Source organism: Osmerus eperlanus, chromosome 4 (genome assembly GCF_963692335.1).
Source record: "Osmerus eperlanus chromosome 4, fOsmEpe2.1, whole genome shotgun sequence".
In the NCBI taxonomy this organism is placed as follows: domain Eukaryota; kingdom Metazoa; phylum Chordata; class Actinopteri; order Osmeriformes; family Osmeridae; genus Osmerus; species Osmerus eperlanus.
The window spans coordinates 6,957,558-6,979,606 of NC_085021.1; the positions used below are offsets into that span (position 1 = coordinate 6,957,558).

At 43.5% G+C, this 22,049-nt stretch overlaps 1 protein-coding gene across 1 annotated transcript in view; it reads left to right on the top strand.

Annotated features, from left to right (window-relative positions):
- opn7b (opsin 7, group member b) overlaps positions 1-8,656 on the top strand; it is a 46,577-nt gene extending 37,921 nt beyond the window's left edge. Inside the window, exons 5-6 of the mRNA XM_062458410.1 lie at positions 7,165-7,499; positions 8,109-8,656. Of these exons, the coding sequence (XP_062314394.1) occupies positions 7,165-7,499; positions 8,109-8,609 (836 nt within the window). The 3' untranslated portion in view covers positions 8,610-8,656. The remainder of the gene's footprint in view (positions 1-7,164; positions 7,500-8,108) is intronic.
- Positions 8,657-22,049: the final 13,393 nt, after the last annotated feature.

Below are 22,049 nucleotides of genomic sequence, written 5' to 3' on the forward strand. Positions count from 1 at the left end.
TAACCTGCTTTCTGGAATACCCCCCTGATAGTTTCAAGTTTTTTATTGTCAGGTGCACAGAACAACACAAGGTCAGACTGGGCACTGAAATTCTTGGGACAAGACAACGCAAGCAACCTGGCATAACATAACATATACTAAGAACTTAGATTACATCTATGATAAGATAAAACAGAATAGAATAAAATTATAATAAACCTCCTAAATATACAAAATAGTAGATTTAGTAAGTTGTTCGTGAATCAGTAAATCAATAGGAATCCAGAGTTAAAGCCACAGTTCTCCAGCAATGTAGCAACTTTCAGCAGTTGGAGCAACTTCTTTCAGAACTAGGAGAAAATAACTCTACAAACTGAATGGTTGAAGATGCAGTACAAAAGAATGTGTGCGTGTATGTGTGTGTGTGCATGTGTGAATGTGAGGGAGAAAGGTTGTTTACTGCAGAGATATGCCAGAGTATCACACCCAGCAATTAGCTTCATTCATCTTTATGCCAGTCAACAGCTGCTTATGATGCAGCATCTGCAACATGTGATCATCGATAAATGTTTTCTACCGTGTTCTAATACTGTTCTGACACTGTCACATGCTAACGCCCTCATGTGGCAGAAGGCTTCCCGATGGAAACATGTTGTGTGTAAATAATGAGGTGATTTTGATGGGCTTTTGTGTGATTCAACTGCTTTGGGAATTCGAGCAACAACAAAAAAAGCAACTTTACCCATGTTTACATCCCTTCATCAGTTTTTGGCCGACCGTAGACAGGACTGACATGTTTAGGATGACATTAGTCTTTTTTCCTTTTCTAGATTCATCCAGTGTATCCCATAGTTACTGTGCTCTTACTAGCAAATACTCGTCCTCCTTCCAAATAAGTTACGTTTGTTTGAGTAGTTTTGGTTTGACTGTCCATCCAAACCAAGCAAATACATTGACAGCTTTAGTCATTACATTCAATTCCTTACCAACCCTCTTGATGCTATGGTAACATCTGTTGGCCTTGGAAACATACAGTTAGAGTCCATTCTCCCGGGATGGAACTGTCCGTGACGTCCTCTATCCCTTGATTGCTCACTCACAGATACCCATGCTTATGCTCTCACTAACTCAGTCTGTCTGTTTCAGGTTTAATGGAAATTTGTGGGTTATGATTTGTGCTGATGATTCAGAGCATCAATCAGAAAGCATACATACACGCAAATCATTCTGTCTCAATTAGGGGTTGGTTTTTATTCAAGACGGATCAGCCACTATTTAATGTGCTCATTAAACCATCATTACATTGTTTCTCATCTGAACTTGTCGCAATTTGCCAGCACACTAACTAGCCATTATTAATTACAATTTGACGTTAATCTGTACTGATCGTTTCCTCTCAGAGATACCTGTTTGAAAGGCTCTTGAACCTCATATACCAATTTTAGCGAATAATCCCAGAAATGTCTGTCATCACTCTTCTCCTGTTTGTCACCTGCTCACTTACCCAAGTGTCATCTGCGGTTACATTATCATTCCAATGTTGGGAGAATGTTTTGTAATGTAAGGGGTGTAGACATACAGACAACACACCAGGCAGTCCGAGGTTTTTTTACCATCCACTTATATTAGGGCCTTAGGCCTGGGTCTGCCAAATTAATTTGTTGATTGGATACTGTAAATGTTTCTTTTTTGCAAGGCAACACTTCTATGTTTGATCCTTGTGTATGTGAGAAGGCTCCTTTGAAAATTTGTCCTGCAGACATACTTTTTCTGTGATTATTTGGAAAAGAGACGCATAGACAGGCTTTACTCATTTCACTGTCCATCAAATCCTGGTCGGATCTTTATTATGTGAGGCATCGTTCAGAAGGTAATCCGATGTTGGTTTGTTCATTAGAGTTGATGTTCTGTTTCTAAACTGTACAATTTGCCTGCCAATTAGCATCAGGATCTATTTGCCTGGCTTAAGCCCAAGTGTGATTATTTTAGGAGAAAAGGCTTTTAAATATTTAGATTAAGTAGAAAATACATACGTTTCAAGTAGGGAGTTAGGGTTTGCCAAAAGACTTAAAAAACTGCAAATTCAAATGACCAATTTGAGAACCACTTTAAGATTGAATTGTCCATCAGAGCCATTTCTGTGGCTGACAAAGAGACAAAGAGATAATGTCGCCTATCAACCCTATTAGTAGAGGGCTTCAATAACAGTTACAATGTCAGAGACAGCCACTCTGAAAAAGACAACCATTTTCCGTCAATGCTAGTTTTCTGTATGCACGCACACACTGCTCTCAATGTTTGACCTTGTTGAATTAATATCTGCTTTGTTGAACAGATTTGGCCCCAAGCAGCAAAGCAGCAAAAAGACAAGCATCAGTTTATTATGAGCTGCCTGGGTGTGCAAAGTCTACTCTACATAATATTTTACATGTACATATTTATGTTGATCTCATAAACAGCTTAAGGTTTGTGCAAGCTTGCCTTTCGCTGTTGACCTCTTTAACATTAACCCTTAGAAGGCAAGCTCTGTGTGGGTGTGGTCAAATAGGGCCACTGAGAAGACGAAGCTTACATAGCTTGGCAGTTATGTAAGCTTCTTTGATAACAATTAATAATTCAACAGTTTTTAGTCATTGAAAGCAAGTCACAGTCAGTAACATGATGTCCGGTCTCGTACATATTTTTGCCTAAAGTACATTTTCGAGATAAGAGCATGGATAATTCCAAAGCCACAGAGATTTCTGGCAATGCTAATAAAACCGTTTGAAGTGCAGATGAGAACCAAAAATTACTTGTTTACTCGTGTTGATTGCAATAACCTGGTAGAAACTCACCTTAAAACATGATGTGTGCAAAATGTTAATATTGTGAAATTGATTTTTTCAACACACAAACATACAACTTCATCAAACAAACAGAATCTCTTTCTGTCTCTCACACACACACAACTGAATAAATACAGTGCATTGAAGCGGACAAGACCGATCTGGTATTTTAACAGTTTTACCATAGATGCTTCTATTAGATTCTATACATGATACAGAATCTATAAGGTGAAAAGCACAACGTTTGCTTATGAAATCGTTAGGGTTGACCATGAATATTGTACTGTTAAAGTTAGTATTCGGGTATGGCTTGAGGCAACGTTTAGAAAAGACAATCACAAAAAGATGGATTGAAACCGTTGGAACACAAGTCTCAAGATCATAGCATGCTTGTTTCAGAAAAGAGTGCTGGTCTGACTCCAAGGATATTATACATCCACCCACCCTCCCAACCAACCTTCCTGTTTGTTTTGTCAATAACAATAGTCTGCTATAACTTCCATTGACTTAAAAGGGCCTCTTATACAACAATACAAAACACTGTTTTAGGAGAAAAATCGTTTTAAAGAGTTGAAGTTAAGTTAAGAGTTAATCTACCCATCACACATCACACGTTTCACTTTGAGATCTCATTGATGAGAAATTGCAGACCTCGACACCTCATTATCACACATGTACCCACACACACACGCACACACACACACACGCACACACACACACACACACACACACACCCACACACACACACAAGACCATAACAGGAAAAGCACAGGCAAACCTCAAAACAAATTGTGTGAGTCTGAGTTGCTTTCCTGTGTGCGATCAGTCTCCGAGGATTTGCAGGGGAGGCATAGTTAACGAGGATCAAAGTCCTGAAGTGATGACACGCGCTCTGGTTCACAAACTCAGTGTCAGATTATTACAGTCGCCCAGCGCGGATTACACCATCAGCAAGAAAGCATCCTGCACTGCCGCGCAAGTGTCACCCGATGCCAAATGGGCGGATTGTGTGTGTGTATGTGTGTGTAAGAGAGAGAGACACACAGAGAGAGTGAGTCGAGTGGTTGAGAGTGGGTGTCTGAGTAGAGGTGACAGAAAGAGAAAGAGAAAAAGAGGGGAGGCAGGCTGTCCAACAGTGAGCTTTCCAATAGGAATGCGGGGGGGGGGATGGGAAGAGGGTAGTATTAGGACGAGGGGGAGGATTAACAAACAATGGGAGCTCCATCGATGGTGATGGTTTATATGGACGGAAGCGAGCATCCTTGTATCCACAGCATCCTCCTCTGCAGCCCCTGTGAACATCGTCCCTCTGACAGACTCTCAATCAGGATGGTTCTCCCCAGCTGTTCCAGTGCACCCTGGACGCATCTGAACGCAGATCGATTCTGACCTCGCCACCCGTCCAGGGCAGCGGGTCTAAACCATCAGGTGCCCAGGGCAGCATGTCTAAACCATCAGGTGCCCAGGGCAGCAGGTCTAAACCATCAGGTGCCCAGGGCAGCAGGTCTAAACCATCAGGTGCCCAGGTCAGTGGGTCTAAACCATCAGGTGCCCAGGGCAGCAGGTCTAAACCATCAGGTGCCCAGGTCAGTGGGTCTAAACCATCAGGTGCCCAGGTCAGTGGGTCTAAACCATCAGGTGCCCAGGTCAGTGGGTCTAAACCATCAGGTGCCCAGGGCAGCAGGTCTAAACCATCAGGTGCCCAGGTCAGTGGGTCTAAACCATCAGGTGCCCAGGTCAGTGGGTCTAAACCATCAGGTGCCCAGGGCAGCAGGTCTAAACCATCAGGTGCCCAGGTCAGTGGGTCTAAACCATCAGGTGCCCAGGTCAGTGGGTCTAAACCATCAGGTGCCCAGGGCAGCAGGTCTAAACCATCAGGTGCCCAGGTCAGTGGGTCTAAACCATCAGGTGCCCAGGTCAGTGGGTCTAAACCATCAGGTGCCCAGGGCAGCAGGTCTAAACCATCAGGTGCCCAGGTCAGTGGGTCTAAACCATCAGGTGCCCAGGGCAGCAGGTCTAAACCATCAGGTGCCCAGGGCTCACTACAGGAGCTCTAACTGTATAGACATGTAGATAAAGCTCTAACTGTATAGACATGTAGATAAAGCTCTAACTGTATAGACATGTAGGTATAGCTCTAACTGAATAGACATGTAGATAAAGCTCTAACTGTATAGACATGTAGGTATAGCTCTAACTGAATAGACATGTAGATAAAGCTCTAACTGTATAGACATGTAGGTATAGCTCTAACTGTATAGACATGTAGATAAAGCTCTAACTGTATAGACATGTAGATATAGCTCTAACTGTATAGACATGTTGTTATAGGAGAGAATACTTTAAGGTAGGAGGCTTTCCAGAGGTTTTGATAGCTGAGGCTGTGAGATATGGTGTTGAGGGGTCCTTTCATTCTCCGCAATCTCTGGAAGTTAGATAGTACACACTGTGTTATGGTTGTCCATTGCCTGTTTTGAATCGGAAACATTTAATGCGTGTTAATTTACTGAACATTTTTAATTTACTGAACTAATTTACTAATTTGTAGGCGTCCCAAATGTCACAGATTTTCCCAGAAGTGCAACTGATTTGGGATATCTTCTTGTATTACCTCTAAACTACCTCTGAATGCTTCACTTTGCCTTTTTATGGAGATATCATACAGTAGCAAAAGCTTTTTAGAGAAGTACATTGTTCAGTTATGTCTTTAGCGCTAAAAAAGGCAGAGGGAATGGAGTGGATGTCAGATTCAGCTGAAACCTTCCATGTTCACCTCTCCATTGTGTGCGTTGATAACTGAAACCAGCAATCAGGCTCGGAGCGGCCTCCCTCCCGTTTCCTCACGTCGAGAGAGGAGACTGGAAGATACACAGCCACCGTCAGCCACCATACCACCAACCCCCCCCCCCCCCCCCCCTTGCCTCCCACACACATAGGCCAGTGCCCTTCCCCATCTATCAACACCTCGTCCGCTCTCGGCCCGGAGCGGTCGCAACCGGCACCCTTTATCTCTCCCCCCGCTATTAGGAGCAGAGAAAGATGAACTCCCTTCAAACTCTCTCTCTCTTCTCTCTCTCTCTCTCTCTCACAGTGAGCGAGGGCTTCACAGTAAAGCCCTCGCGCTATAAATCAATTAGGAGCTGAGTGGTGCTAAGGTGTCTCCGCGTCTTCCCATCAAAGACTTGGGCCTTGACGGCTATGCTAGTTGATCTGTCAGTGTAGCCCTGCTGCATGGCCGAGGAGGATTGTGACAGAGAGCGGGTGGGCAATTCATCAGTCAGCTCTCGACTCCCCGTTTTTGTTCTCCAGTTTGCGGCGAGCCCTCACCTGGAATGTCCTGCCTGTGGATCTGACCCACCTCACGGCCAGTGGTGTGTCAGATAACAGTGCAAGTCCCCAGGAGTCTCGCTCTACGGCTGGAGCCTCTGTTCACAGGGAACATGGACGGACTGCGTCCACGACAAACAAACCTCACCGCTCGGATGTTCAACATTGAACGCCAATGGCACTTCAAGCCATGTGAGAGGGCAAAGAATATAAATAGATATTGCATTACCCTGTGAAGATACGGTCCCCATGGCGATAGTTTCTGTCTGAGCTGGATTCCCCCAGGGGCTCGATGGTGATTATGGTTCTCAGAATGGAGTCACATGTGACAGCCCCCTGGGAATGTGTGTGTGGGGAGGGGGAGACTTGCGTAATGGCTGGCTCTGTGTGTCCCATTATGGGTGACAGATTCATGGTAAAGCGACCGTGCTACTAATCTCTACACACAGTGAAGGGTATTTACATTTTGGGTCCTGCAGCCTGGATGAGTTACTGGTTTGTGTGTGTGTGTGTGTCAGCGGACAGTATGCGTGTTGACAGTATGTGGCTGTATGAGGTTAGATGTGCTTCACCTCTGTCTCGGAACATGCTGGGGGGGGGGTCATGCTCAAGTCTGCAAATGAAAGGAAGACGGAACGCCACTTTTCTCGTCGGCTTCCTGAACACCCGCTGGGATCAGGACACCAGCCGTGGGCAATAATGTGACAGTGTTCCAGTCATCCAGCCAAACAATCACCTCTTGCACTGTCGGTGGCGTGGCGGGCCTGCTTTAGTGAAGCGGTTCACGTCTCGAGAACGGATTTCCAATTCATGACCAATTTCAGTCAAGCCTCGGTTTTCCTTTTCAGGGGCCGTTTGGGCTCTTCTGCCCACTTGTCCTTTGTCTCACTGTATTTGTTCGCCTCGCGCGTGAACACGCTCTTTCATTTTTCTCCGTCCTCCCCAATCCCCTCCGTGTGTCGTCGTCCCTCCACCCCCTCAGTAACCAGTAACTCTCTCTCTCACTCTCTCCCCCCCCCCCCCCCCCCCTCAGGCAGCAAGTTTTCCACCAGCCACGCCTGCCTCCTGGTGGTGGGGGTGTGGTGCTACGCCTCCATCTTCGCTGTGGGGCCCCTGAGTGGCTGGGGCCAGTACGGCCCGGAGCCCTACGGCACCGCCTGCTGCATCGACTGGGAGGCCCCCGGACACAGCATGGCCGCATTGAGCTACATCGTCTGCCTCTTCTTCTTCTGCTACATTGTGCCCTGCACCATCATCTTCCTCTCCTACATCTTCATCCTCCTCACCGTCAGGGGGTCCCGCCAGGCAGTGCAGCAACACATGTCCCCCCAGAACAAGATTTCCAACGCGCACACGCTCATTGTCAAGGTAAAGACATTCCGTTCTTGTCTAGGTAAACACGCACTCTCTGAGTAAATTTACACAGTCATTGTGTAGGTAAATATACACGCTCAGCTTCAAGGTGAACACACACAGTCTTCTTCATGCTAAACGCGCACATTGGGGTAAACACCGACATGTTATTCAACGTAGAAAGACTACACACAATTATCATCAATGTAATGCGGGGGTCAGATGGCTGAGCGGTTAGGGAGTTGGGCTATTAATCAGGAGGTTGTTGGTTCGATTCCCGGCCGTGCCACAATGACGTTGTGTCCTTGGGCAAGGCACTTCACCCTACTTGCCTCGGGCAAATGTCCCTGTACTTACTGTAAGTCGCTCTGGATAAGAGCGTCTGCTAAATGACTAAATGTAATGTAAATGTAAATACACACTCACCATTTACGTAAACAGACACACATCTAAGTCAATACACCCATTGTCAAGCAAGTACAATTGAACACAAATGTTTGCTTCTGTATCCCATACAATATTTGTGTTATACATATTATCAAAGTATGCCAATTTAATGAACAGAAAAAACAAGCCTAGTTTCCCAGTGCATGAGTGTGTGTCCTCATGTGTTTGTGTCCTCAGCTCTCCGTGGCAGTGTGTATCGGCTTCCTGACGGCGTGGAGCCCCTATGCGTTTGTCGCCATGTGGGCAGCGTTCGGTAAACCCTTAAACGTGCCCCCCATGGCCTTCGCCGTGGCGGCCATATTTGCCAAATCCTCCACCATTTACAACCCCGTCATCTACCTGTCCTTCAAGCCCAACTTCCGCAAGTCCCTCTGCAGAGACATGGCTCACTGCAGACGGACGCTGTGCCTGTGTCTGTGCCGCCACGGCTCAGTCCAGTCCTACAAGGGCTCTCAAGCCAATGACAAAGACCAGTGTCACTCCACAAGGCTGTCCAACGGCCTTCCTGAGAACCACAGGTCTTGCAGGCACTGCCCGTGCCCAGAGGGAGCCTCCGAACCTGGGGGGCACTGCCAGGACTACACCCCCCAGAGGACCGCTCGGGTGCTCACGGGGTCTATGCACAGCGAGGTGGCTGTCAGCCAGCTCTCCAACGAGATGCAGAGTGACTTCCTGTAGACGGGTCGAGTTGAGGAGAAGAGGAAGAGGAAGAGAAAAGGAGTTGGGGAGGGGAGGGGGGGGTGAAACACGATAAAAGTTGAAAGGTGGAAAAAAGACTATGTTCCTTCAAATACTGCCAAAATAACACATATAACCACAAACTCCAAAGCAAAACTTTTGATCAGGCAAACCAACCATACAGTACTGTACCTTGTAAATTGTCAGACATGGGTCGACAACTAAAATCATCCATTATGTTCAAGTTCACACTGACTGTATGGTGTGAAACCATTGTTTGCACTTTGTTTCCTTTTAGGAAGTGTAGGCGACGGCAACTCGCTCAGCCAATCAATACCACAGGGGAAGCCAATCAATAGCCTGTCGTCTGAGAGGAAATTTCCGGAGTTGCGGCCCACAGGAGAGACCTATCTTGGTCTGGAGGTGAAGCCAGTGAGATTCCACCTAGATGTGTGAAGGGATTTGGTAGTCATCATGGCTTTCCAAAACGTCACCTGATGAGACAGTAAACCGTGAGTGGTAGCGATCTGTCACTGTCATTATACAAATGGTGCACACATTAAGCTAAATGCAATAGCAGATAATGGGGCCATGTGCACCATGTGCAACCGGCTCTTTTGTTCTGGTCGTACATTGAAGTGGATGTGAATCAATATCATCCTTGATCAAGCAGCCATGTTCAGAGCAGATCTGCACCAACTAAGCCCTGGTCACAAGGTCACACTCCAAACGCGTTATGCCTACCGAGCGAAACGTCTTCTTAGTAACAAAGGTAGAATGTAGAAGCCAATGGCCCACGGAAAAATGAAACAAACCCCCCAAAAAACAGGTTTTATGTTTACGTGAGCACTTTACATGAAAGCTCCGTACATCAACCTGTGGGCAATTCAATTAAACGGACACATCATGTGGACTCTGGTTTTTGGAACTTGGCCGACGATGCAACGTATAATTTTTTTATATTCATAAAAAAGGTAAAACTATAAGATGTGTTTTAAGATTTGATCTTCCTGCTCTAATGAAAATGCCTCATATTGAGATCTCAAAGGCACTCTGTTGTTATCTCAGACAAAAACAGATGGAATACACAATAAAGGAAAATGATACAAATTAAGATAAAATAGCTAAACAAATTAAAAAGTCATCTTTATTTGTCTAATCTAGAAAAGAATATTATACAGTACAAATAATTCAGTATAAATGAAAATATGTTTTCCTTTTTGATCTCCCACCCCCCGCCACTGTCATTCTGGAGGCTTTTCTTGTCCAACCGCCCTTCTAGAAACTTCCATGAAACAGATTGATGGCTCTTGTAAACATGGAAGACGAGTGTGCTGACCTGCAGCGGGGGGCATGTTTCTGTCTGAATACGCAAATTGGCCTCTTCTTCCTTAGCCTGAAAACCAACTCGGAGCAATCAGGGATCTTTTCACAGTACGGACTGGACAGCCGACTCATTGTGCTGTGTGTGCATGTGTGTTTGTATGTTTGTTTGTGTGTGTGCATGTGTGCACATGTGATACGATGAGTTAATTTGCATACATGTGGATGTTACGCCTGCCCGTTAATACTAAATATGCTTTCATGTTGATATGTCTGCGAGTGAGAGCAGTTTATACCATTCTCCTTGGTCACAAACAAACCAACAGGGGGGGGGAATAAGCAAAACAAATGTGGGGCTCTTGGATAAGGAAGGAAAAATAAGGAATGAAAAAAATTGACGAGTGGATTATAATATTTTTTGTCTGTAGGCAATTTCTCCATTGCCCTCCATCCGCAACCATGAAAAACAGATGGCTTGCTATTTGTTAAAGGATTTCAAGCAAGCGAGACAAAAGGGTTCATCACAGCACATGCCAACACACATCGGACAAAAAATGTCACCACAATCGGAGAATGGACTTTAATTACTAGCATTTTCCGGGTAAGCATATTTTCGCTGTAATGCAGAGGCCATCTCATAGTGTTAAAAGCCATTTCCAACAGACTCGTTAACTATCTATGTTTGGGTATTTATTTATCATTCTTTTATTGCCATTACCTTACTCAGTCTGTCCAAAAAAAAAACAGTCAGCGTAAAAGCCCATTTTGACACAAAGCTGTTATAGATCATGTTGGCCTACCAAAAGAAAACAATCTGCTCTGCAACTGGCCGACTCAATCTCTGACTTTGAAGCCAAGCGCAGCTCACTGACGTGCACTTGGCCAGAGAGAGAGAGAGAGAGAGAGAGAGAGAGAGAGAGAGAGAGAGAGAGAGAGAGAGAGAGAGAGAGAGAGAGAGAGAGAGAGAGAGAGAGAGAGAGAGAGAGAGAGAGAGAGAGAGAGAGAGAGAGAGAGAGAGAGAGAGAGAGAGAGAGAGAGAGAGAGAGAGAATGTGTGTACATCAGGTCATCAGGGTCTATCTGAGGAAACACGGAATGAACAAAATCCTGCGGTGTTCCCATGTTCAGATAGCATCAGGTCAGCCTCGCTGACGATTCGATAGTTCTTAAGATTGCCTCTGTCATCCTCTCATCATTCCCATGGGAACACAGGGTAAACATACTCCTCCTCCCCCATTCCCCCCCGGCCCCCAACCTTCTCCCCCCTCCCTTAGAGGCCATGTAGGTGTTGAGGTCCCACAGGAATGTCAAATATCAACTTGACGTACAGACTGGGTTCATAGGTGAGCGGTGGTGTAAAGCGTTTTAGTGGTCATTGTGTTGCGACCCAGGGGCCCCTGTCACACCTAATCTGAATGTTAGCGTCCGCGACAAACAGTGCCAATGTACAGTCTGGGTTGAAGGGGGGACAGGGAAAAGAAAGATATACTCCACTTTACATTGGACATTTTATTCATTCAACGCTTTTATCCAAAGTGACAACTTGACACCTTTACATATCAGATGTTTTTTCTCCCTGCGTCTCCAGTTGTGTTGGTCGAGCCCACAACCTTGGAGAGAAAGGTGATGGATGTATAAACAAGGAACCGTGACTGTGAATTTATGATGTCTCTTTTCTATTCTGTTGTTAATCGTAGACTGCACAGTATATATTTATCCATCTATCTATTTATCTATCACACCCTCATGCCATGGCATCCAACCAGCACACAGATATATTACGTCAGGGATTTTCAAGGTTCGGTTTGCATGTACTGTATGTAGATATGTTTGTGTACAGATGCTATATATGCAGTATACTAACACAGAGGAAGAGAGAAATTGATGTATATATACCAGCCCAATGGGGGGGGGGGGGGGGGGGCTTCACAAACGACTGTCTATTCCTGTCTGAAAATCATTCAGGCAGTATTGTATTAATGTGACAGTGCCAATTTAACCTCTAATCTCACTGATTCTCAGTGTTACATCTCCAGGAGTTTAAATCCATGTTTCCATGATGATTTACTTACTGTGAAGGAGAGAGAGTGAAAAGAGAGAGAGAGAGACATTTTCCTTTTATTGAGCTTCAGGGTCATTTGCCAAGGGCAAAGAAAAACAAATTCTAAATAACTTTTATCCGCCTCAGTTTCTCATGAAGGCCAGGCTCCGTTCAATCAAAGTCGAAATGAAATTTCTCCAAATGTGATCTTTGTCAAAACACAGTACGTGACTGTCATGTCTGGAGCTCTCGAAGGACCACATGGGTCCATTTAAGACAGTCTAGCATGTCGTTCCTTATGCTGCACAGCCTGACAGGCAGGATGAAATCTGATCACATTGTATAAGTCCTGATATGCAACTTTTACAGCATGAATGTGACCATCTTCAGGTTCTGAAGTCTTTGAAGAGAAGGGGACACTGGCCCATTGAAAGCATTCTGAGATACGTAAAAAAAAAAAATAGAATAGAGTTAGCTCCCTCCGCCCATGTAGTATGAGAAAGTGTTGACGGTGTGAGAAAAAATACATGGAAGAACCCCAATAGGTCTGAGATCATTCCTGACTGGACAGAACTTACCGTTCTATATTCATCCAGCTCAAAACAATGGATTCCCATCCGCTTAGCGGTTTGAAAAGAGTGGTCGAAAAGGGACTAAAGCCATGTGATCACATTCAGAACAAGGCCCTGAATCAGCAGCAATGTATTGTCGGAGAATGTTCTCAGCCCTCTCCTTTTCTTTTTGCTTGGACTGAATGGAGGGTTAAATCTTCCATCCCGTCGTCTACATACAAACGAGCTAATCCGCTGTAATTGTTAGCCCATGTAGTGGAGCTACATGGGCACTGCTGGGATTTGAATCTCTCCACTGGAGCAGGCAAGTGGTAGAACTTCAGTTCAAACTCAATCTGCACTCCCATTGCTCTGACTGAATGGTCTGTCGTCAAGTGGTCTGTGAATTGACGTCGCTACCGTTCGTGCTAGAGCAGGGGCCCTCCACTCTTGACAAAAACACAGAAACAGTCTCCGCCCCCCACTTCCAATGACACAACATGAGGCTGCTTGTTGATGTGATGTATGTAAAGTATGTGTTTATAAGTATCAGGTTTGAAAAATATTGAAATATTAAGAATATTGCTGTCATAATAATTATGATGTGACTTATTATCATTATTGTCAGTGAAGTTTCATATGCACTGTGAAAACATGTTTACATCCAAGATAAAAAATTGAAACAACCTTTTATTTGTTACAAAAGGACCGGAAAGAAAGGGTGCTGTTTCTTCGTGTGTCGGAGCTCTTTTGATTGTTTTAGTAGACAACACACCAACACCAATGTACAATCACTGAAGGTCAAAAGTCAGGTTCATCTCTAGTCAACAAGAGATTCCAGTTCCCTGTGGAAAACAAGCCGTTCATGAATATTTCATTTTAATAGGTTCAACTACACAAAGGGAAATCTCTCTCACTCACAAACAAACACACACAACCCGTCTTACCCTTACTGGGTAGGGCTTGGTTAGGACTTGGGCTATAATTGCCTCCGTCACAGGTTAGTGCTCCTGTCCCACTCCAGGCAGGAGACAACTGATTAAGATTCCCCAGCACTCGCTCCCTGCTGCCAGCTCTGACACTGACTCAGTCCACCTCTGGCCACTCATGCACAAGGTCACTCCCAGAATGGGCACAGATATGGCCAATCCCACACGTTAGGACCCAAACCTCATTCTAACTCATTAATCTTGTCCCAAACCCAAACAACTCTCAATTTGAAGGATGTCACATGGCTGAAGAGTACTGTTATGAAATGTCTGGACTGTCCGACGACTTAATTTCATGGCCATGTTATGTAAAGTGAGTAAAGTAACTTAAGTTATGTTAAGTTAAGTAAAGTAGACTCTGACATCAACCACCTAGAGGCTCAGAACTAACATTTAACCATATAGACAAGTGTGCAAGCACAACCTGTGTTCTGTCCTCTCCATCAAAGTGTTCTGGCTGGTGCTACAGCCAATGTTTCTACTGATAAATTCTGCCAGCTCTGCAGTTTGGGCTTATTTGTCTCTGTGGCCCACCTGCTCATTGCATTAATCAAGCAGATTGGACTTGTAGTGGAGGGCACTTACGGAAACAGATGGATACTGTCTGTCCACCTCACCTTCATAATATGTCTTTTGCACACCCTCTGGCACAAACCCACAAACAGGCCAACCTTAGAGTAGAGTAGAACAATGAGAGAGAGAGAGAGAGAGAGAGAGAGAGAGAGAGAGAGAGAGAGAGAGAGAGAGAGAGAGAGAGAGAGAGAGAGAGAGAGAGAGAGAGAGCAAGAGAGACGTAGAGATAGAGAGAGAGAGATTATTGGACGTCTACATCTCACCAATGCCATTACTTTGCAGGCTCTGGATCAGGTTCTAACATGTGACAATCACACTTAGCATCAGCAAATAATAAGACTTTATTGAAACTGTGGAATGTTGCGGAAACGTGAAAGACAAATGGTTGTGATTTGGGTTAGGTCTTGGGTTATGTCAGGGGAATATAAAAAATGAAAGAGCATGTCACAAGTTGGGATGTGTTCTCAAATGTACAAGTTCCAAAAAACAGTAAGCAATCTCTGGTTGCCAAAACAACACAGCCAGCCTACCCTCCTTTGCAGAGTAGTTATATCACAACTCAAATCTCATGTTTAAGGTCAGATGTGATGAAAATTTTATTAAAACTATGAAGCTGGAAGCGTACAGAGGAGAATAATTGCCCCAGGTGTTTGTATTCCATGTAAAAGAAAGTTCAATGTGATGAACTAATGAGGAAAACTATAGGTTTTCACTCTGATTAAGGGACTATTAAAGATGATGTTGATTATTAAGGACAGCCTTAACAGTGAGATGAAGCCAAACTGTCTCGGAGATGTGAAATAAGTAGATTGCTTTTCCCTGTAGTTACACCACCATCACATTTTCCAGGTTGCATAATGACAGTTTTTCACAAATACTTATAGCAAAATGATCTACTCATCCAAATGAGCCAAAGTAAACCAGAAAATATGAAGAAAAAAATGATATTGAAGATGGCTTCCGGATGAAACGCAATTACACATGTAATCTATCCAACTATGTGGCGTGTGCGGCTTTTCAATACAGCGCGACGATGTACTGGAATTCTTTGTAACAAACTGGAGAAAATGCGGCTTGGACAAACAAAATAAAGTAATTGCCTTTGACCTTCAACAAGACACACTATGTCTTTACACTCATGGCAAGACCATCACTGAAATATAATATGCAGCCTAGCCCTGTATATAAAACGATTGATTCCTTGGAATTAATTGGCTGCCCTCAAGCAACAGAAGTTAATCCTGAGGCTCTCCCATGGTGCTCTGACACTTCATCCTGTAGGACCGATTTGAGCCTCTGTTTGTACTGTAGCATCAGTGTGTGTGTGTGTGTGTGTGTGTGTGTGTGTGTGTTAGTGTGTGTCCTGTGTGAGGGAGACAGAAAAAAACTCCAGATTTATACAAGAGGTGACAGAAATGGAGCAAGTGGGAAAGGACATATTTTCCAAAGTATGGCTTGCAGGGATTCTGCGGCTCATTTATCTCCGTAATGTTTTCTCTACATGTGTGTACTGTATGTGTTTGTAGCTGTTTTTTGGGTAGATACGTGTGCACATTTGTGTTGCGGGTATATATGCTTATGTTTGTAACTGTGTTTTGGGTTTACGTGTGTGTGTCGTCGACCCCACTACCTTCGGCACGGGGGCCCATGCCACCAGCCAGAACACAGACTGACTGTGAGCTGTATCCCTTCTAGTTTGAGAGCAGCTTGTCCCTCATCGGCCTGGCAACGAGAGACAAGGCAGCTCAGCGGGAGAGAGGGCTCTAACACCAAAGCTCCGGTAAAAAAGAAGCGTTTCGTTAAAAAAAAGTCCAACATGCAAAGTGCTGCTGAAGTAAAGTGATCTGTCGAGTCATCTGAACAGAAGTAATTACAGTAACCCGACCCAGAGACGTACAGCCTCCCGGGCCAAAGTCCAAGGATGAGGGAATGACGGTGGCCCGGCTAGTTTTTGCTTTCGGGAGTTTTTGCTTTTTTCCAGCCTTTTTTCAGTTAACGTGCTCACGTGTTAAACTTGCTCCCTGTGTCTGTCTCCGTTGATCGGCCTGGGCTACACTCACGAGTCTCTGTCAGATTGTCAGTGTGTGGGTATACGTGTGTGTGTGGGTATACATGTGTGTGAGTAGAAGCAGTATTGTGGCTATACGTGCATGTGTGTGTGTTAACCGTGTTATGGATATGTGTGTGTCTGTTTAGTGCTGTCGTACCCTACTTGAGAGACGACAGTGTCTTGGAAGACATTTTTACTATTTTCCTTTTTTACAAATGTGTTCAAGAATACATCTTGGTCATCTTATCCTCTGCTCATTCAATAACGTAAAAACAGGAGTCTATCCAGATGCACTTAGTAACATAAAAACAACAGGAGTCTATCCAGATGCACTTGGTGGAGACAAAAAAGTATTAAATGTGGACCAAATGTATTAGAGGTTTACCACCGAGAGAACCAATTAGTTCTGTTATTCTCACTGTTTACTGCTGCTCTCTCTCTCGTGCTGTGTTAATATTATTCAAAAGGACCATAAAGTGTTCTCTTAATGCAACAATCACTCCATCAAGCAAAAATAATTGGCTCCCAATTCCTCCACTCACTTTTGACCCGGGGAAATGAGAAACGAAGGCCCCTTTTCCTTATTCTGGACGATAAGTGAACCTTTAAGAAGAACCATTTCTGAGTAACAAATCCTACAGTTGGTCCATTTAGTCTTCTGTCAAATAAGCTGGCGTCACAAAGGAATGTCTCGAAGACAACCGCCATCTGGCCCGTTCTAACACTGCATGCTTTCCTTGGACTGACGTCTGACACACAACCTCGAAATGTTTCAAAAGGTAGATGCAGTGGACAGAAGATGGCTTTTAAGGTAGAAACCTGGATGGATAGGATCATTCACAATGTCAAGAAAATTTTTATAGACAGCCACGTCAATATGAAGCTTGCTTCCAAGGTGAACAAGCCCCAGCACCATCAAGAGAAGAGGGAGTCAGGACATATGTGCAGGCCTGGATGTCGTAAGAGTGTGGGTGGACCTTGAGGAGAGAAGCCGACTAATCTTCAGGGACAGAGACCGTCCACTGATCTCTCCTTTCAAAGGAACAAAGTATTTTGTCATTGTCCACACAGTAGAGAAGCTTGAAACCCAGTTTAAAGTCAGATTGGAGGCATTAGGTGGGTGGATCTGGAGTCAGCAACCAGCCTGAAGAGCCTCAAGCTGTCAAGCCTCTACAACATTAAACTCAATGAGGGCCTCTTAGCTTTGTGAATTGTAATTTGAGTGTGACATTTAATTGAAATTTGTCAAAACATTATGTTAAGTGAACAGTGTTTGAATCATTTGATACCCAGGTTCAATAAAGGTTGAAGGTTTTGCACAGCAGTGACATATTCTGCCTTTGAACAATTTATTTAAAGTTATTTAAGGTTATTTAAGGGGGATTTGTCTTGTGTGAATAGAACAGTCATTGCTAATAAATGTTATTGAGGGTTACATTACCATGGCATAGTGATCCAAGGTTGCTATAGCACAATGTGTAGTGCCATTCACCAAAAAGACAAAATACATTCTCTGTAATATAGCTTTAGTTTTTAATATAAATTAGGCAGTATGTGATATTGCTATAACTGTGCAAGGCAAACTTTTCTGTCAACTGAAAATAAATGTAAACCTGAGAGTATAATGCTTATATAATGGTATGATTTCAGAGGTAGAATTATTTGTACGTATATTGATAAAATATGGATAGAGTTTTGCAAAGGAAAGCAGTGGAAGTATTCAGTTTACCTTTAGGAAGTATCGGTAGGATGACAACTTTGTTGCTGCGACATGAGCAATATCACTTTGACTGATACTGCCTCATACTTTCATTTTCAAAACAGTCATTTGAACACAGACAATGTGCAGATGGATAGCTCTCTATGATGACATTATGGAACAAGTACAGTTACGGTGTTGAACTAGTCTCACATGTTCTAGTCTATGTATATGTCTTGTCTGAAGGGGCTCACAACAAATGTCAAAGGAAAGTTGTTAATTATCATAATTATTTTTAACTCTTCCCCTAAAAATATTGGTCACAATCTGGATGAGGAACATGGATGGATGAAAATATTGAGACATTGAATCCTTGTGAAATGAATGCACCCCTTTTTTATTTGGACAACAATGTCAACACTCCCACAATGACTCAGGGTTTATTCACTGACTCAAAAAGATCTCCACGAGCAAGCTCACATTCAGTGCACATTCAGCCATGCTCCACACTTAATTGAATCTCGATATTTAAATCCAACACCTTACACAAACTGCCGCCAGCTTTTTTTGCCTCAAAAACATTTGTTGAGTAGTATTTAAACAAATAATTTGCCTGACCTTGTATCACATTATCCAATAAATTGGATTTTGTAATATTTATAGTCATAACAAAGATGGTAAAAATTGATAAATAATTATATGTCAACAATATTCCTGAGTAATATTCCCCTTCACTAATAAATTACTGTAAAAAAGAATAACATTTCTGTCTGCCTCGTCTCTTATTCATAAATTCTCTCTCCTCCTACTCCCCATGCTTTTGTTTTCCATGTCATCTGAGTGCATCGCATCTGACTGGGATGGGAGCCAAGAGTTTAAGCCCATGGATAGACTCACTTGAAAACAAACACACACTCATTAAAACAACAGTGTCATAATGAATGTGTGCTTGCCCACTCTCTGATGCTAATAGGTGCAATGGATCACATTTCATTTCAACCCAAAATAAATCTCAGTTTTTAGAGTCCAATCTTGCAAAATGTGTCCCTTTAAATAACACAGGATAGTGCTCGACATCACAGATACATATTGAGCATGGTAAACAGCTTGGCCTGTTCTATCATCAGAGACAAACTCTACGTTTTGGACATTTTCCAAGTGACCGTATATGGTCGGTTATCAGATTTTCCAATATGAGTAGGGCTTTGAAAATCATATACAGAATACAGTATAGCCAAGGGCAGCATATAGCTGACAACTTTAGGAACACATTGTTTTGCTGAGTACCGACAATTCAGAGCATCATTTATAGCCGTCCACTTGACCTACCCCCTCAATGGCTAACTGCTCTCTTGGTGGAAAAGAACAACAATCACAGGTTGAGAATTGAGAAATGCATATATCTGTTCAACGTTCTACCTCTACTGACTGTAACCAAACCAATACAATTTAAATAAAGATCTTCCAAAACGTAACCTCTCTTCAAACCCTCAGAGCTCACAGGCTGCAAGGTTTTCTACTCACTAAACGTCTTAATCAGGTCAAGGACACCGATCTCGGCCTCGTCTACGAGCCCACACTCTCCCAGACATGCAAAGTGCTTAAAGCCGGCAAGTTCTTCAGATTGGGATGTTGATTCTCCGTATCTCAGAGGACGGAGACCAACGCAGCGTTCTGACTCTCCACTCGCGAATGTCAGCTGGCGTTTTCCTTTCCCTTCTTTCAGACCTTTTCATTATCCATCATTATTTCCCTTGAGAGATCATAGGACCCACAGTCAACCATAAAGACAAGGTGGTTAAGCTGTGCGTGGCTCACTGGGAAATGCTAATAGTGGGAAAAATCAACCTAGCAGTGACCTCCTCCCCAATCTCATATTTGAGTCTTTGTCCTTACAAAAACCTGAACTGTGGATGACACTGGCTAGACAGGACACTTCTGTTGTTTTGAGGGAAAACACAAAACCCAGTGTAACAGCATGGGACTGCAATTGTCCCAATGGCCTTCTTCCTTTCTGGACAAGAGACAAACAGTACTGTACCTTTGCTTTCTGTTTAGTTTTTCCAACTATCCGCTAACTAGGTTTTGACCTCCTCCCTATGGTTTCAAAGAAAGTAGTGTAGTTCATACCAGTGTTGGAGTACTCGAGACTTGAGCTGAAGACCAGAGTTGAATAAGTAACGAGGACAGCTGTTGCCCTAACCTTTACCCAAAGTATCAATACAACAACTGTTTGTTGATTGTCAGATCTTACTGGATAGATCAGATTTTACGGGATAGCTATGCCTAAATCAAAAAGATCCTGTTTAAGGCTGCATGTCTTAGGAGGTGACTGGGCAGTCTTTGTCCCTGGTCAGATGGTTCCCCTGATCAGCGAGTCATCGATTGAAAGTCTCATTATTGTTTTTCATGCTATTTAGATCCCAGAAAACCTCCTACTTCATGGGACGACCTCAAACTCCCTGTCATGCTGCAGGCAGAGATTTAGAAATTGGATCCACAAGTTCATTCCTCTCCAGCTTTGGGGAAGAAGATACAGGGCTTCATTGTCCCAAACCTACACAATGGCTTTGTTGTTTTTAGGAAAAGGTCAAATGTGATGCAAAGTTCTCATATGGAAGGACCAACCATTCAAATCAAATCAAATCAAAATGTGTTTGCATAGCCCTTTTTACAAGCCATGTCACAGAGGGCTTCACATACACCCATAGAACTGCCCCTCAACCAACCTAAACCCTCAAGGAAGACAAGGAAAAACTCCCAGAAAAACTCACTTGAGGAGAAAAAATGGAAGACACTTTGGGAGGAGCAATTCAGTGAGGGATCTCCTCCTCCAGAGACGATTGGTGAAAGAGAGGTGCAGAACACAGGCTAAACATAGTCATATGTTTAGTCATTGCAGCCAAAGCAACACTAACCAAGGACCAGACAATCCACAGAACCCTGGTGTCTGACACCGGCTGTGTGTTGAAGATGCACACTTGCACATGGTGGGACCTGTAAAAATGCTGATGGGTGTTTAAAAAGTAAACCCTTATTCATGTAATAAATAATACAAAACAAAAACTTCAAAACATGCTCATTTATTTGTGAGATGAATGACGAAAGCATCCCCACTGGCTTGGATCACCTAGCACGTCAGCAATAATGTTCAATTTCAAGCAGAGATTTCAGAGATAAAGTTCTATTTTAGGCAAATGTTGCAGTGAAAGTACTTATTGTGACATTTGGCTGGTAGATGGTTGAGTAATCATCTGGAAGCACTACATATTGTGCTGTGTTTCTTCTTAGAACCCGAAAGAAAATTAAATCATACCCACATGTACACTTTCTCTAACAATGCACAACACACATGAGGATAATTGCGCTTAAATAATTCAATATTTCCTTTTCCCCTTGCATGTATTTGCATGTTTATTTATAAATTGTTCTAGGCCACCTTCCTTAATGAGATCAGCTATGTAGAATAACTACTATATGGACGTCTAATCATAATTATATTAATGAACATGAGATACTATATCATACAGTCATATAAACTTGGCTCGCCAGTAGGATCTTCATGTGCTTACTGGTTCAAAGATCACTAGATATGGATTATTTGCCATCTGAATTTGAACAGAACATCAAAAGAGAGGGTGCCAGAACTGAAATACTCCTGTCACTCAAAAATGTCTCCATGGAAACACCAGCCATTCATGTGAGAAGAGCCAATCAGAAAATAGATTCCTTGTTCAGATTCAGACCAAGGGGCTTGAACAGGTCAGCAGAAGAAGCAGTACTGGGAAATGTAAGCGTGGGTTTGACACTGTGTTCAAATGTAAGCCTCCTTGCCACAATGTAACATCAACAACCAATAAGATTAACACCAAACAGTGTGCTGTTGGCATAGGTCAGAACAGCAAGTGTAGACGATGGCGTTACAGTACCTAGTGCTATGCTCACCTGAAGCACTGTACATGGATCCACAGAGGATCAGCACAATGTTCCAATAAACTGTCTTCAACTTCTAGACATGTTCAGTTGCAGAGGAACAGGGCTCGAGCGCAGCTAAGCCAGCACTGTCCCCAGACCACGACGACGCGCACATGCAGTGGAACGTGTGAGCCGTCAGTTGGTTTCCCAATGATGACGGTGCAAAATATCCATCCAAGACTGCGTCGGCTATGTTTCATGTCTCATTAAAGCCATCATTAGCATATGGAGAAGACACAA